The 16,443-nt window shown below is 38.7% G+C and overlaps 1 protein-coding gene across 4 annotated transcripts in view; it reads right to left on the bottom strand.

The window, feature by feature from the left end:
- Positions 1-984: 984 nt before the first annotated feature.
- Positions 985-16,443, bottom strand: part of plpp2b (phospholipid phosphatase 2b) — a 67,740-nt gene continuing 52,281 nt past the window's right edge. The window contains exons 6-8 of one of the 4 annotated variants that reach the window (XR_009063841.1): positions 8,589-9,069; positions 7,169-7,269; positions 985-7,029 (exon numbers count right to left, since the gene is read on the bottom strand). Coding sequence is in view for 1 of the 4 variants with exons in the window: in XM_057840974.1 (XP_057696957.1) it covers positions 8,923-9,069 (147 nt within the window). In the remaining 3 variants the exon portion in view is untranslated. Of the gene's footprint in view, positions 9,070-16,443 lie in introns of all 4 variants that reach the window. The other 3 variants (XR_009063840.1, XR_009063839.1, XM_057840974.1) reach the window with 3 other exon arrangements.

Raw genomic sequence — 16,443 nt, forward strand, 5'->3', positions numbered from 1 at the left:
AAATGTCAGCTGATTCTATTTTTGTATCAACGTCATTTGCATGAGACTGTTGCACCTTAATTTGTACAAGTAAATGGACAAGTACAGTGGGGCAAATAAGTATTTAGTCACTAATTGTGCAAGTTCTCCCACTTGAAAATATTAGCGAGGCCTGTAATTGTCAACATGGGTAAACCTCAACCATGAGAGACAATGTGGAAAAAACAAAACAAAATCACATTGTTTGATTTTTAAAGAATGTATTTGCAAATCATGGTGGAAAATAAGTATTTGGCCAATACCAAAAGTTCATCTCAATACTTTGTTATGTACACTTTGTTGGCAATAACGGAGGCCAAACGTTTTCTGTAACTCTTCACAAGCTTTTCTCACACTGTTGCTGGTATTTTGGCCCATTCCTCCATGCAGATCTCCTCTAGAGCAGTGATGTTTTGGGGCTGTCGTCGGGCGACACGGACTTTCAATTCCCTCCTCACCCTGTGGCGTCAAAATGATAACAAGAACGGTGAGCAAAAATCCCAGAACCACACGGGGGGACCTAGTGAATGACCTACAGAGAGCTGGGACCACAGTAACAAAGGCTACTATCAGTAACACAATGCGCCGCCAGGGACTCTAGGGATGTCCCAATCCAGGTTTTTGCACTTCCGATCCGATAATGATACTGGCCGATACCGATACCGGCCTATCTGAGCATGTGTTAAAGTTTTAAGTTATTTAGCCTCCTTACTTAGTTGTCAGACACATGTTGAAAAGAGTTTTAGTAGTCTTGATAACAACTAGCCAGCTGAACTAGGTGAGTTTGAATAACACACAACGGTTGGTAACAAGAAACTGACCTGTTTATTCAGTGACAACAACAAAACATTATAAATAACAAACAGAAATGGCATAGTCAGTCAGTAAAACGTGCAAATAATATTGTAAACGGTCTTAAAAAAGCAAAACACACAACCTCAGAGGAACCCCCCCCCCAAGCTATTAGATGCTTTTAATGTTTCGTGCATTAGTTACAAAAAATGTATAAAAAGCCTCTCAGGTTTAAATAAACGACTATTTCAGTATCAAGTTAACATTTTATAACAGTAAAGAAAATACTCAAGTCCCCATTCCGTATCAGCAGCTTTAAACTATATTCATTTAATTTTGCGAATCAACTGTTAAAATTATTAAAATTGCCCCCGTTTTTCCATAATTCCCCTTCTGTCTACTTTCGACATGTGAAAGTTTTAAAACTGTTTTGAAGATAGATTCAAGTCAAGATTTTGCGGATTTAGGAGTATTTTAGATAAAAAGTTAATTAGGTATGCTTGGAAGGTTCACGACAGCCTACTAGAGAAGTCTCCTGCTTTAAGATGGCAGCCGTTTACTAACGCATCTAGTTTTCCATACTTCAATGTTGCTAACGCCGTCGAGTCTGTCATTTTGCATCTAGTTCTATATACATAAGATATCCATTATCTACAGTTAAACGATGTTGACGTAGTTTGTAGCGGCTGTCAGCAGCAGTCAGGTACTCTTGTGTTTTTTATCCAGCGGCATGAGTTGAGCTAAAGCCGTGAGTTAAGCATTGGCATTACCCAAGCATGATGTTTACTCTCGGGACGTAATGGGGTCCGTTTCTCATTGCGTCCCGAAGACCGCGCCGTGTATTAGTTCCGCTTTACTCTACATATTTCAATAATCGGAATTTGGATGTTTGTGAATCGTTCTCGAATCTTTCACGGCCGAATCGCTCAAGGATGTAATGACGGCTGGGCATGTTGTACCGTGGTTCTAAGTGTTGGATGGTGCGTCTTTACTCACGAGAGATAATGGCTCAACATCCAGAATGAATTCGGCAATGACTCTTGTTATCCCCTGGGCTTTGGGACTGTCGAGTGCCAATTTTTCACGCATAGCAAAAGTTTCTGCCAGTGTTAGTTGCGTAGGACCTCTCGGGTTTTCTCAACATACTCCTTATATTGTTTGTGGTGGTATTTCGCTAAATGCTTGATTAGGTTGGTTGTATTAAAACGTCTTACAGCTTTACCACCACGCTTGACTTTATTGTGGCATATGTTGCACTCTGCCTCTTTGTCTTTGTCGTCCTTTAAGGCGAAATGATCCCACACAGCTGACATTTTTACCGATAGGCTCTCGGTAAATTGGGAGATGGTAATGTAGTGTGTTGAAGGTGTGCCGTAAAATGTGGATTTTAGGGAAACCGAAGCAAAAACTGAAATGGGTTATGTAAATCAGTGCACTGTAAAACCCGGGCCGGGTTTTAAAAAAAAACTGGAGCGGAAGTTTTCCGTGTCGGCCGATCTGATGCGCATTTTTTCGCCCATATTGGCGTCCGATCCGATCCAAATATCGGATTGGGACATCTCTAAGGGACTCATGCGCCGCCAGGGACTCAAATCCTGCACTGCCAGACGTGTCCCCCTGCTGAAGAAAGTACAGGCCCGTCTGCGGTTCGATAGAGAGCATTTGGATGATCCAGAAGAGGACTGGGAGAATGTGTTATGGCCTGGACGTGTCAGAAGAGAGGTCAGAAGAGAATGGCCAGACTGGTTCGAGCTGATAGAAAGGCAACAGTGACTCAAATAACCATCCGGTACAACCAAGGTAGGCAGAAGAGCATCTCTGAACGCACAGTACGTCGAACTTTGAGGCAGATGGGCTACAGCAGCAGAAGACCACGCCGGGTGCCACTTCTTTCAGCTAAGAACAGGAAACTGAGGCAATAATTTGCACAAGCTCATCGACATTGGACAATAGAAGATTGGAAAAATGTTGCCTGGTCTGATGAGTCTCAATTTTCTGCTGCGACATTCAGATGGTAGGGTCAGAATTTGGCATCAACAACATGAAAGCATGGATCCATCCTGCCTTGTATCAACGGTTCAGGCTGTTGGTGTAATGGTGTGGGGAATATTTTCTTGGCACTCTCTGGGCCCCTTGGTACCAATTGAGCATCGTTGGAACGCCACAGCCTACCTGAGTATTCTTGCTGACCATGTCCATCCCTTTATGACCACAATGTACCCAACTTCTGATGGCTACTTTCAGCAGGATAATGCGCCATGTCAAAAAGCTGGAATAATTTCAGACTGGTTTCTTGAACATGACAATGAGTCCACTGTACTCAAATGGCCTCCACAGTCACCAGATCTCAATCCAATAGAGCATCTTTGGGATGTGGTGGAACGGGAGATTCGCATCATGGCTGTGCAGCCGACAAATCTGCACCAACTGTGTGATGCCATCATGTCAATATGGACCAAACTCTGAGGAATGCTTCCACCACCTTGTTGAATCTATGCTACGAAGAATTGATGCAGTTCTGAAGGCAAAAGGGGGTCCAACCCGTTACTAGCATACACACAAACTGGTTTAGTGCTCCTTAAAAACAAAAGGGGATGTCCTTTCGTGTTATGCTATATACCAGGGGTCGGGAACCTATGGCTTGCGAGCCAGATGGCTGCGTGTGGCTCGCAGACCAATCTTTAATTATTAAAAAAAAAAAAAAAGTTTCATTATACTCCTTTGCGCGTTGTGCGAAACGGCAACTGCCACCGGTCATATGCTGGTGTTGTGCAGTAATGAGCAGACGTGACTTTTGCAGCGTATGTTAACTTTTTTAATGCTCCGACAACACTCAGCAATTCGCACTAGATATCATGAAATAGCACCCTAGATGTGCTACGTTAGATCCCCCCAAGTCCTATGCCATTGGCTGCGTGAGCCCAGGATGATCATGGGACCAGTAGTCCGTATTCTACAAGCAGTGATTAGAAAGCCAGTTCGCAGTAATTTTAGAGGGAAAATGGCAAATATACATGTCGTTGTGTCTATCTATATTTCTATATATCTATTAATTGCATTGACAATGCAGATGAGGCGAAGACACTGTTTAAGTGGGGTCGCCGTATTTTGCTGTTGAAAATAGCGGCAGATGTGCACATGTGCGTGAAGTAAACTTCCCTCAATTTTAGTTTCGTTTTCCGCGTTTGTCAGCTAACTTTAGAAACCCTTTTGAGAAGTTGGGGGGAAAAAAAAAAAAAAAAAGACGAGAAGTATTGTACTTTTCAGCAAGAACTGACCGAGGAATTTGCCTTTGTGGAGACTTTTTGACGACTTTTCGGATAAAGACCGCCATGATGTCAAATCAAATTGAGGCAACGCAAGTGAAGGACATAAATGCTGCACCATTTTTTTCTTTCGCTTTGGATGAGTCAAGAGAGGTAAGCAATTTATCCCAATTCAGCGTGATTGCAAGGTTTTGACTATGAAAGGGACTACAAGAGGGGAGGATTCATTCAAGTCTTTCATTGAGTTCGCTCAAGAAAAAAAAATCACTGATTGTGTGCACTGATTGTGCTCCGTGCGTGGTGGGAAAAAACATTCGTGGCGCTTCGTGAACATGAAAAGAGACGCATCCTAAGTTTCTCAACGCCTGAATGAAACAAAATCATCCAGAAATCGCATTAATGGTATGAAATACTCATCATTGATTGGCAACAGCATAACAATGTTATTAAATTCGGAGACAAACCCTAACCCTTGTTCTTTAAAAAGTGTTTTTTAGTTTTAAAAAAAGTGTGGTGTTCATGGCTCTCTCAGCCAAAAAGGTTCCTGACCATTACTATATACTCTATTTAAAAAAAAAAAGGATGCATAATTGTTTTAGGTTTATCATGTGAATCAAATCAAAACAGCCTCCCCAGTTCTTTTGCCCACAAGAGGGAGTCAACCGCTTCGACAAGGGCAATTTTGGCGGATGAACTTTAAACTTAAAACATGCGGAACAAACCAAAAATACTGACAATTGTGTCATTTCGTCACATTCGACTGGGTCCAGCTCTGCGGTTTTCGCCCTCATCACTACAACCGCTTGTCACTATGCGGCCTCCCACCATTCAGAATTTCAGGCTATGTTCTATGCAAAAAGGCTTATTTTGATTTGTTGAGGTTGAAGCTGGTGGGAAGCGAAGTCTAAATTTGTGTGCTGAAAAAGAGGCATGTAAAAAAATAGCCAGTTACATGACAATGAAGCAAAAGCACGCCTACGTATGCAGTTTCATTTGGTTGCACAAGTGTGCACACCCTCTTGAAACTGGGATGTAGCTGCGTTCAGAATCAACCACTTTATTTCAAACTCACTGAAAATTGAAAGAAAAAAAAAACAGCTTGGACAAATTTAAGTGAATGCTGATTTATTACATAATGTATACAAAATGTAGCTTCAAAATTACAAGAAAACACACACTATAGCACCTAGTTGAAGGCACACGCTGATAAAACATAAGCTGAGAATATTGGCGACGCGCACCTGCGTGTTTGTCTGCAGTTGCACATTTCGAAGCTCTCGTAGGCCATTTCATCCGGAGCAGCCACTTGTACTTGTTAATCTATTTGATTTTCGTTATCGGCCACATCTCGGGTCTGCAGTGGACCCGTCGTCATACGTGTCCTGCTTTCCCCAGTTTGAAAACAAAACAGCAGAATATGTAAGCTTTCTTTGATTTGCCTTTCTCACATTTGGCTTGTTACACCAGGAGTGGGCAAAATCTAGCTCGGGTTAACACAGGAATGGTCGTTTATACTGTAAAAAGAGAACCAAAAATTAATCTAAGGGGGGCTGCCATGTTGGGCACCTTCTGTTGTCATGTGAGCTAACAGCTAGCAAGTTAGCGGGCTCCCTGCGCAAAAAGGGAACCAAAAAATAATCTGAGGCGGGCTGCCATGTTGGGCACCTTGTGTTGTCATGTGAGCAAACAGCTAGCAAGTTAGCGGGCTCCCTGCGTATACTGCGATAACTAGTGTAACTACAGGTTGATGACATCATGATGATGATTGTTACCAACCTGTAAATGACATTCAGTATGAGAGGTACAATATATTAATTTCAATTAATCTAAACCCATAAATCAAGGCAGCACTGTGCCTATGTTTCCAAAACGTGTTCTGACTTTTTTCTTAGAATTCTGACTCTAAAGGGAACCTCAGAATTAAAGACTTGTAGGTTTTAATAAGCCATAAGTTCTCTTTTACTAAAATATGTTATTAGAAACATGTATTTTATTGCCATTGATTTAAAAATCTATATTATTTGGTACATGTTTTGACCTACGTAGGGCGCAATGTTTTATGCACGCAATGCACGCTGAGGGTGATGATGCGGCTGGCCTGGACTGGGAGAATGGCTGTCCTAGGTAGCAAGTGAAGCTAGTATGATGACTGACGTGATTTTGTCACATTCTGCTGCTGGTCAGATTCTTTTGTTACAGAATTGTGGGATGAGTTCCCAACGTCGTACCTGCATCCAATTCCAGCTCATCAGCAATGCCTTTAAACCGATCATAGGCGGCTTGCCGAGATATTGACTTGCTGCCATTTGACTGTTTGACTGTACATATCCGTCTTGTGTCTTATCTTTTCATTCCAACAATAATTTACAGAATAATAGGGCATATTTTATAGATGGTTTGAATTGCGATTAATTCGGATTAATTTTTACGCTGGAATTAACTCGATTAAAAATTTTAATCGTTTGACAGCCCTACTAATTTTTCAAATTTTATAAAAAATAAGAAAACATTAAGAGGGGTTTGAGTATCAAATTATTATACCTCATACTAACATTTATCTTTCAAGAACTACAAGTCTTTCTGTCCGTGGTTCCCTTTAAATTGGGAATTCTGAGAATATTCTCAGAATTCTCACTTTAAAGTCAAATTCAGACTTCATTTTGAGAATCTTGGCCACCGTTCCCCCCACCTTCTTTATTGGCCCTAATCCTCTTCCGACAATGTAGATTTATATTGTAGAAAGTATTTTCCCTATAATCATGGCCCGTCTGTCAAAATTAAATGTGGATCAACGAGTGCAAAACTTTCACACCCCTGGGCTAAACATTAACACAGACACACAGAAAGAGAGAGGGATAGAAAAATAGATACACTCACTCACACATACATCCTTGGCAGCATTCTTCAGACAGAGCATGTGCAAGCTCAAAGTGGCAAGCAGGGTGATTGCACTCTAAAAAATATAGAAAAACAACCTCATATTTACAATAAATTAACGCAGTTTTCTTGAAAACTGTTTCTTATCCTTCTTTGTTTACATTTGATTACAAAACCTGTTCTAAAAATAGGCAACATGGTAGTGGTATACGCACCTAAGCTTTACAAATCCACACTGCAGTCCATTCTCACTCAGGCTACACCCACAACCACAAAATGTAAAGAATCTGCATCTGTAAAGGCAGACTTGCCCAATCTAAAAGTAGAAATGATAAGAAATATCTAAAATCAGATGAAATGGAAATAATTGTGCGGAATTGATTTTTGATTACTGAATTGTGATTTGGGAAGATAATAACATTTTCAATTGCAAAAAGGAATATAACCACAAAAAAATAGTTTTTCTTGCGATTTTGCACCTTTTCTTGTCAAATTACAAATGTGTTACAACAGTTGTTAACTGGAACTCACAGGAGGGAGCATATATTGTACTTGTAGGGGTGTGCCATCTTAGGCACCCCACGATTCGATTCGATTACGATTCAAGGTGCTTCGACTCGATTATTGAACGATGATCACGGTATTGACGATGATTGCTGTTATCGCGATTATCGCAATTATTGATGCATTGTGCATTACTAGTTAATAAAGTAGCCAAGCCAATTTTTGTCCATTACTTATCTAAAATATCGTAATGATTCAACAGGAACGGTGGAAACATGCCAATACAACAAAAAGCTGCCATTAAGCTGCTTTTTTATTTATTTATTTTTTCAAAAAGTGCAGAAACATTAACCTTTTTAAAGGGAGTACTTATTTCTCTCAACAATACAATAAAATTTACACAGTTGGAATGCACTCCACATTTTCTGGAAACAAAGTCTCTTTAGAAATAAGACTTCTAACCAATTTACTTTGTTTTCACACTATTTTGCATGTTTGTAGTGTTACCGCTGTACTCAATCATGGTTTTACACGTTTTGCATATGAAATACACGTTAGCAAATTAGCCAATTAGCTTAGCGCTAACTATTACATCTCAAAAACAACAACAATAAAGGCTCATCAGTACAAGAGGGTTCGTGTACTCACCTCTTACAGATGCACACGGGTCTTGGCAACACACTCAGGACATTTTTCAATTGAAATGCCTTAAAACTACCGCCGGGTCGTGCTTCTGTTTCTCCCTGTCTCATACACAAATTTATTTTCCAGTCTTTTAAAAAGGAGTAAATCTCTCTTAGTAACAGGAAGCATCTATCATAACGTGCGTGCGCTGTTAACGGTGCCCAGGCGGCAGACGTGTCTTGAATTTCGTTCCGCTATGAGCAGCTGCCATAAAGTTATGAGGGAAAATCGTTTTTGAACCTTTATGAATCGTAATCGAATCGTCACGTGTCGAATCGCAATGCACGTAATAATCGATTTTTTTGTAACTCCTCTATATAGTAGTAGTCTCTCTGTCTCTTCTGTCTACCTGTTTTCATTTCAACATTTAGTTGCCATAATTACTACAATTGCACGATTGTCTGCGTGAAGGCAGAATTTGTCTCGGAAAGGCTTGTTCGGGTGTACCTAATGAAGAAAACTTGTGCAGTTGTGCATCTCGAAGGGAATCCACACTGCCGTTCAACAATGCCATGATGGTACCAAAAGCAGAAATGACAAGGAGCGAATGAAGGCGTCCGCGATGCTCGTGGTCAGCTGTTGTTGAGCCTGCGCATCATTTCATTTCACAGTCTTTGCGCTTCCAACAAGCGGCGTGTTCATATGCGGCCTGCCGGAGGACAAGGAGGTCATTTTGACAAAGGGAACGCCCTCGGTCGGTATAGTGGTAGTGAGAAACAGATGGGCGAGTGGTTGACTCAAAGCGAGAACTCCACATGAATGTCAAAAGCAGAGCGTCCGATCAAACTGGGTGACAGTTGTAATGGTTGCCGTGCTCAGAGTCGACGAATTGAAGGCTGGGCTTCCTCTCCGTCTCGTCGCTGTCGACACGTTCGGGCTTGACGCGGCGCGGGGGACGCTTTTTGAAGAAGTCGGACACGAAGCGGACCTGCGATGCAAGGCAAACAGACACATTGGTGCAAAGAAACATACAGTCTCTGACAAAAGTCTTGTTGCTTATCCATTTTGTAGAAACAATTGCTAATAACCTGACTTTTAATTACTCAATTGGTTTCAGAACTGGCTCATATGAAAGCTAAGACTAGGGTTGTTCCGATCATGTTTTTTTTGCTCCCGATCCGATCCCGATCGTTTTAGTTTGAGTATCTGCCGATCCCGATAATTCCCGATCCGATTGCTTTTTTGCTCCCGATTCAATTCCAAACATTCCCGATAATTTTTCCCGATCATATACATTTTGGCAGTGCATTAAGAAAAAAATGAATAAAACTCGGACGAATATATACATTCAACATAGAGTACATAAGTACTGTATTTGTTTATTACGACAATAAATCCTCAAGATGGAATTTACATTATTAACATTCTTTCTGTGAGAGGGATCCACGGATAGAAAGACTTGTGACTTTGTATATTGTGACTAAATATTGCCATCTAGTGTATTTGTTGAGCTTTCAGTAAATGATACTGTAGCCATGCCCCAATGCATGATGGGAAGTGGAACCATGACTGTGCGTAGTGCTACCAATTGATATATCTTCTCTGCATTGGGAAAAAAAATAAGGTGTTAAGAAAAAGATCAATTGCGACCTTGCTTTCCCACATTGCTTCCCATGAAATTTCTATTCGTAGGAAAAGGGATTGTAAGGCTTTAGCCAATCAAAAAAAGGCTCCAAAGGCTGCCAAATTTCACTCTAGTCATTTTACGCTGCCTTTTATCTCTCTATATAGGTAAAATGGCGCCATTACAGATTGAGCGCGACAATGCGTGAGTGGATCGTGCAGCGTATGCATTAATTGCGTTAAATATTTTAACGTGATACATTTAAAAAAAAATTAATTACCGCCGTTATCGGGATAAATTTAATAACCCTACCTTGAGCCTAAACTAAAGACTCTGGATGAGTGTAACATATTATGTCTGTAACGTTAAATACATTTAGAAAACGATATAATTAAAAAAATATATATATATATTTAAAAAAGGCATGGCCGATATTTTTTTGCCGATTCTGATACTTTGAAAATGACGTGATCGGACCCGATCGATCGGTGTCGATTGGGACATCTCTAGCTAAGACCCTCCCAAATTATGTTGAATGTACAAAAATATATTTGTTTCACTGAAAAAAGATTTGTCGCCTACAGAAAGTAATGTGAAAATTCAACAAAAATATGTACTTCAAATACAAAAATATGTTACATAACATAAGCGAATTAAGTAGTGGTGCTGTGAGATTCAAATGTAATATTTTGTATGACTTCCATGGACTTCGGCAAGGATTCATACAATTTATTGATGAAGTCATCAGGAACATCGAAGAAAGTCTTTCATGCATCCCAGAGTTCATCAACATTCTTGGGTTTCGTCTTCCATGCTTCCTCTTTCATCCTACCCCAGACATGCTCACTGATGTTCATGTCTGGTGACTGGGCTGGTCAGTCCTGAAGGATCTCGATCTTCTTTGCCTTGAGGAACTTTGAGGTAGAGATTAAAGTATGCGATGGAGCACCATCCTGCTGCAGAATTTGTCCCTTTTCATGGTTAGGAATTAAGAGGCAGCTAAGATTTGTTGATATTTCAGACTATTTATCTCTCAGGGTGCAGACAATTAAAAAAAACGTGTGGCATTTGCCAAGGCCCACAGCCTGTCAAATGGCTGGACGCTGTAAAAGTGGCAAAACGTGGATTTGTCAGATGAATCACACCACAGTCGCCGCAAATATTGCAGGAGACCTACTGGAGTCCGCATGGATCCGAGATTCACTCAGAAAACAGTGAAGTTTGGTGGTGGCAAAATCATGGTCTGGGGTTACATCCAGTATGGGGATGTGCGAGAGATCTGCAGGGTCAAAGGCAACAAATCTTAGCTGCCTCTTACATCCCAACCATGGAAAAGGGACAAATTCTGCAGCAGGATGGTGCTCCATCGCATACTTCAATCTCTACCTCAAAGCTCTTCAAGGCAAAGAAGATCAAGATCCTCCAGGACTGGCCAGCCCAGTCACCAGACATGAACATCATTGAGCATGTCTGGGGTAGGATGAAAGAGGAAGCATGGAAGACGAAACCCAAGAATGATGTTGAACTCTGGGAGGCAGGCAAGACTGCTTTCTTTGATGTTCCTGATGACTTCATCAATAAATTGTATAAATCCTTGCCGAAGCCCATGGAAGTCATACAAAACATTAAATTTGGATCTCACAGCACCACTACTTAATTCGCTTATGTTATGTAACATATTTTTGTATTTGAAGTACATTTTTTGTTGAATTTTCACACTTCTTTCTGTCGGCGACAAAACTTTAGTCAAAATTTGACCTTTATGTCTTCATTAAATTATAAATCTTTTTTAGTGAAACAAATACATTTTTGTACATTCAACATCATTTGGGAGGGTCTTAGCTTTCATATGAGCCATTTCTGAAACCAATTGAACAATTAAAAGTCAGGTTATTAGCAATTGTTTCTACAAAATGGATAAGCGACAAGACTTTTGTCAGGGACTGTACATTGTTTCCTTGTAATTTTGCACCTATTGCTAAATAAGTGTATTCTCAACATTTTTGAGTAACTTTTCTTGTAATTTCACATTTTTTTTCTTCCACCATCAGTGAAATGTTCTAAATTTTGGGGGGTGAATTATTACAAGTCGTACAATTTAGGCCGGCAGGGATAGTAAAAGCTGGGCAAATGTGATCAAGTATGTCTGGCGCGCTAGACGTTAACACACACCTGAGGGTGAACACACACACGCATGCACCCACACAGAAAGCAGAAGTTGTAAAACACTGCGGGCCCCATGAGAGAATCTAATTGCATGCAGCACCATGAAGGCCAAAGGTGGTCTCTCATTTCCAGAGCATTTATGCATCCGTGCGCACGCAATCATACACACACATTCCCGTAAAATGCCAAGTGTTTTCTCCAAGAATGAAGACTTTTACAAAACTGTAACCTTGGAATTTGCCAACCTTTTTCTTGTACAATTATGATTTTCCTCTCTTGGTATTACGCTATTTCGTCTTCTAACATTAAACTACTATTATAAAATATATTAAATCAGAATTAACACAACATACAGATACAGAGTTTCCCCTACCTATAAAAGATTGTGGCGCACCACCACACCAAAATAAAAGCCTTACAAATAAAGATTTTTTTTTTTTTTTAATTTAAAGACCTTAGCCTGGCTAACTAAGTATTTCAAATAGAAATGTGTTATTCTTCTTGGGAAAAAAAATAAATGAAAAAAAACAAATATTTGTCATGATATGAAGCAATTTCATATTGGGACTGTCCAACTCCGATGTAGCCCACCACCACCACCACAGCTTTAAAAAAATCCTAGGGGAAACCCAACATATCGCAATATATAATACAGTGGGGTGGGAGTCGTGGGACTCAATTGAAAATATTAATCTAATTAATAAAAGGCTTTAAAACAGATCACAATTGTTTATATTTTCATATTGTAGAAAAAAATTGTCCAAAAAAACCTACATTTCTTTTTACAGGTAGTCCACGGGTTACGACGTACCCGACTTACGTGATTTCGACTTTTATTTATTATTGTGCAGCCATTAAGGTACGTTTTGTAAGCAAATATGTTTCTATTGATTTACTTTATGGCATTATTGTACACTCTTTATCATTGTTTTATTTTCTAATAGTATTAGTATTCGTTTAATTAAAGTGGCGTGGCAATGGTTTGTTTTGAGAGTGTTTGCATTCCGTTTTATTGATTTGGTATGAATATACTGCCCTCTAGTGCAACAGAGAATATGACACAACTCATTTAAAATAGTTGAATCCGGCTGCTCCCTGTTAAGACCAACATAACGTTTTTGTTTGAGCTTATGTTTTTTAATGCATTCGTAATTTAGTTTATAGGTATATTTAGCAGTTTTTTGTTGGAATATATGTGTTAGAACGATTTGTTGAGAGCATTGTAAAGAAAACATTAGCATTTCATAGCATTCAAGCTAGATGTTTGCTGTCCAAGTTAGCCAATTGTTCTTGGATCCTAATTTATTTATTTTTTTAATCTGTTTGAGGCTAAGGCTTTCATTTATCTTTCAATGAAAGTGCAATTCTGCATAGTTTGACATAACACTTGGGAATTGTATTCTGTATTTGCATTTAATGCTTTTTTGAAAGTGCAAGCTTTTGTTTTATATCACCTAAAATTGATTCTGCAGCGCATTATATGTTCCTAATCCGATTACTTGATTATTAAAACTAACTAGCTAAAAGTAAATGGTGTTAAATGGTGTTATACTTATATAGCGTTTTTCCACCTTTCAAGTGCTGCAACGATTAATCGATTAACTCGAGTATTCGATTAGGAAAAAAAGATTCAAATTAAATTTTGCTGCTTCGAGTATTCGTTTAATTAAAGTGGCGCTGTAATGGTTTGTTTTGAAAGTGTTTGCATTTAGTTGTATTGATTTGGGTGGATACACCGCCCTCTAGTGTGCCTCATTTCACATGGCGGAATCCAGCTGCTCTCTGTTAAGACTAACATAAGCCATAACATAAGTTTTTGTTTTAGCTAATGTTTTTTTAAACGCATTTCCAATTTAGTTTATAGGTATAATGAACTGTTTTTTGTGCCCATATGTGTTTGAACCATTTGTTAAGAGCATGGTAAAAAAAAAAAAAAAAAAAAGTTAGCATTTTATAGCATTTAAGCTAGCGGACTTTTGCGATGTAAGTTAGCCAATTGTTCTTTTGTTGTACATAGATCCTCATTTATTTTTTTTATAAATTTGAGGCTCAGCTCAGGTACTTTAATTTTTCTATGTTCCTTATCCGATTACTCGATTATTCGAACTAAGCAGATGCTCGATTAATCGACTACTAAAATACTTCATAGCTGCAGCCCTATACTACATGTTTTTGCATAGTTATATTGAGATTTTGGATTTTATATGGGTACTTAAAGGGTTAATCCCGACTTACTGCTACATTTACAATGACTAATTTTTCTCTTAAACTTTTTTCATGAAACTAAGACCTTCACACATAGCCACACACACTCAGTCATTTCCACAAGATGGTGCTGAGTGTCATTCCCAACAATAAAGACTCCCAGCTGCATAACGTGTGAAGAATGAAGGTTAGAGGTTCAGTCAAGGGTGTGCGCGCATGTGTGTTTATATCAAGTCACACTTCTCTCCGTGCTCACTTCCTGTCTTGATGAAATGTAACAGTGGGCAAGAAATGAAGCCAACATATTCCTGTGGTAAGAATTACATTAAACACGATCTGATGTGGACAATCCCACCCAGTCTCATTTCCTTTAAAGTCGAGAAAAAAAAATAACTTCAATGTCTTCAAATTTGCTTGGAAGGAAAGCTGTCCTTTCGTTTAAGCTAATACTGAGAGTAAGCTCTACAATCATTTTCGTCAATGATGACGATAACAAAAATATTTCTTCAACGTAAATTTTTTCATGACTATGATGAGCTAAAAGCATCTCGGGAGACTAAAACCTAACAAGATGAATGCCGGTTTTCGTCTAACGAGACGAGAACGAGATGAAAATGCGCCATAGTTTCCTTCACATGTTCACAATGTGTGACATTTTCTTATTGTACATGTAGTTAGCCTGCATCGTAGCAGTGTTTGGTCATGTCACTCATGTGACGTGCTGTGCCCCTCTTCGGCCCAACACACACACTCACCTGTGCCCTCTACAGGCTCCAGACTTGCTTGTTTTGAAACAAAAAGACTTGTTTTCTTATCTTGGCTAGAGAGAATATGCCATGTTGCTTTAGCCTTTAAAATCTTTGTTGTGTGATCATCACAGACTAAATGTGACTTGTAGTGTTAGCATAGCGTTCGCGTTAGCATTAGCATTTAGCGTGTCGGGCGTCAAACGCTTGGATGACTTAATTTTTTTTTTTTTTTTTAAACTAATCAATTGATTTATTTTACATACTGTTGTCAAACAATTACAATTTTCAATCGAGTTAATCAAAGCTTAAAAATGAATTAATCGCAATTCAAACCATCTATAAAATATGCCATATTTTTCTGTAAATTATTGTTGGAATGGAAAGATAAGACACAAGACTGATATATATACATTCAACATACTGTACATAAGTACTGGATTTGTTTATTATAACGATAAATCAACAAGATGGCATTAACATTAACATTCTGTTAAAGCGATCCATGGATAGAAAGACTTGTAGTTCTTCAAAGATAAATGTTAGTACAAGTTATAGAAATTTTATATTAAAACCCCTCTTAATGTTTTCGATTAATAAAATGTGTAAATTTTCAATCAAAAAATAAACTAATAGCTCGCCATTGTTGATGTCAATACTTACACAATTCTCATGTTGCTGAAACCCATAAAATCAGTCGCACCAAAGTGCCAGCAGAGGGAGACAAAACTCCAAAAAACACAAGTAACAAGTGCACATGACACTGTGCTGTCCTTTTAATCTGTTTGATAATTGCGTCAAATATTTTAACGTGATTAATTTAAAAAATTAATCACCGCCCGTTAACGCGATCATTTTGACAGCCCTAAGTTCTTAGTCCAGGTGGGTTAAATTATTTGAAGTTGATGTACTTGCGATGTCCTTGTAGATGCTACAATTATGTGGTTGTCTGTCAATGCTCACGTTAAAAATTAATAAAGATTTCCAAAAATTTATTAACTAAAACTTTTGAATTTACAGACAAAAACAAATTTGACTAATTGTTAACTAACACTGGACCAAGATGAACATATTTTGAAATGATTAAAATATGACTGAGGCTAATAACTATTTTTATCCAAAAGACTAAGGCGAAAATAAAACGGCTACCAAAAACAACACTGATGGTAAACAGTGTAGTTTTTGGCAGCCCTTTTAATTTTCGTCTGTCTTTTGGATGAAAATACTTTTTAGTGTTAGTCATATTTTAGTCATTTCAAAATAAGTTCGTCTTCATCCAGTTATAGTCAATGAAAACTCAGACAAATTTCGTCTAGTTTCAGTTGACAATTCTCAAAATATTTTCATCTATAAACTCCAAAAGTTTTAGTCCATGAATAAATAAATATAAGTTACCAACAATTTCGAATGAACATGACAGACGAGCACGTAAACTGTTAACAAGGACCATTTTCATGATGATAATACACATTCAGCAGGAAAACATCACATTATTTGCAATTAATTAAACTCACCTGGACGCCACGAACTGTATGTAAAACGTTTTCCAAGAGTTTAAGAAGACACCAAGTCACTGTGCTAAATGCTAATGCTAACATGGACGCTAATGCTAACGCAAACG

Source organism: Corythoichthys intestinalis, chromosome 7 (genome assembly GCF_030265065.1).
Source record: "Corythoichthys intestinalis isolate RoL2023-P3 chromosome 7, ASM3026506v1, whole genome shotgun sequence".
Classification (NCBI taxonomy): Eukaryota; Metazoa; Chordata; class Actinopteri; order Syngnathiformes; family Syngnathidae; genus Corythoichthys; species Corythoichthys intestinalis.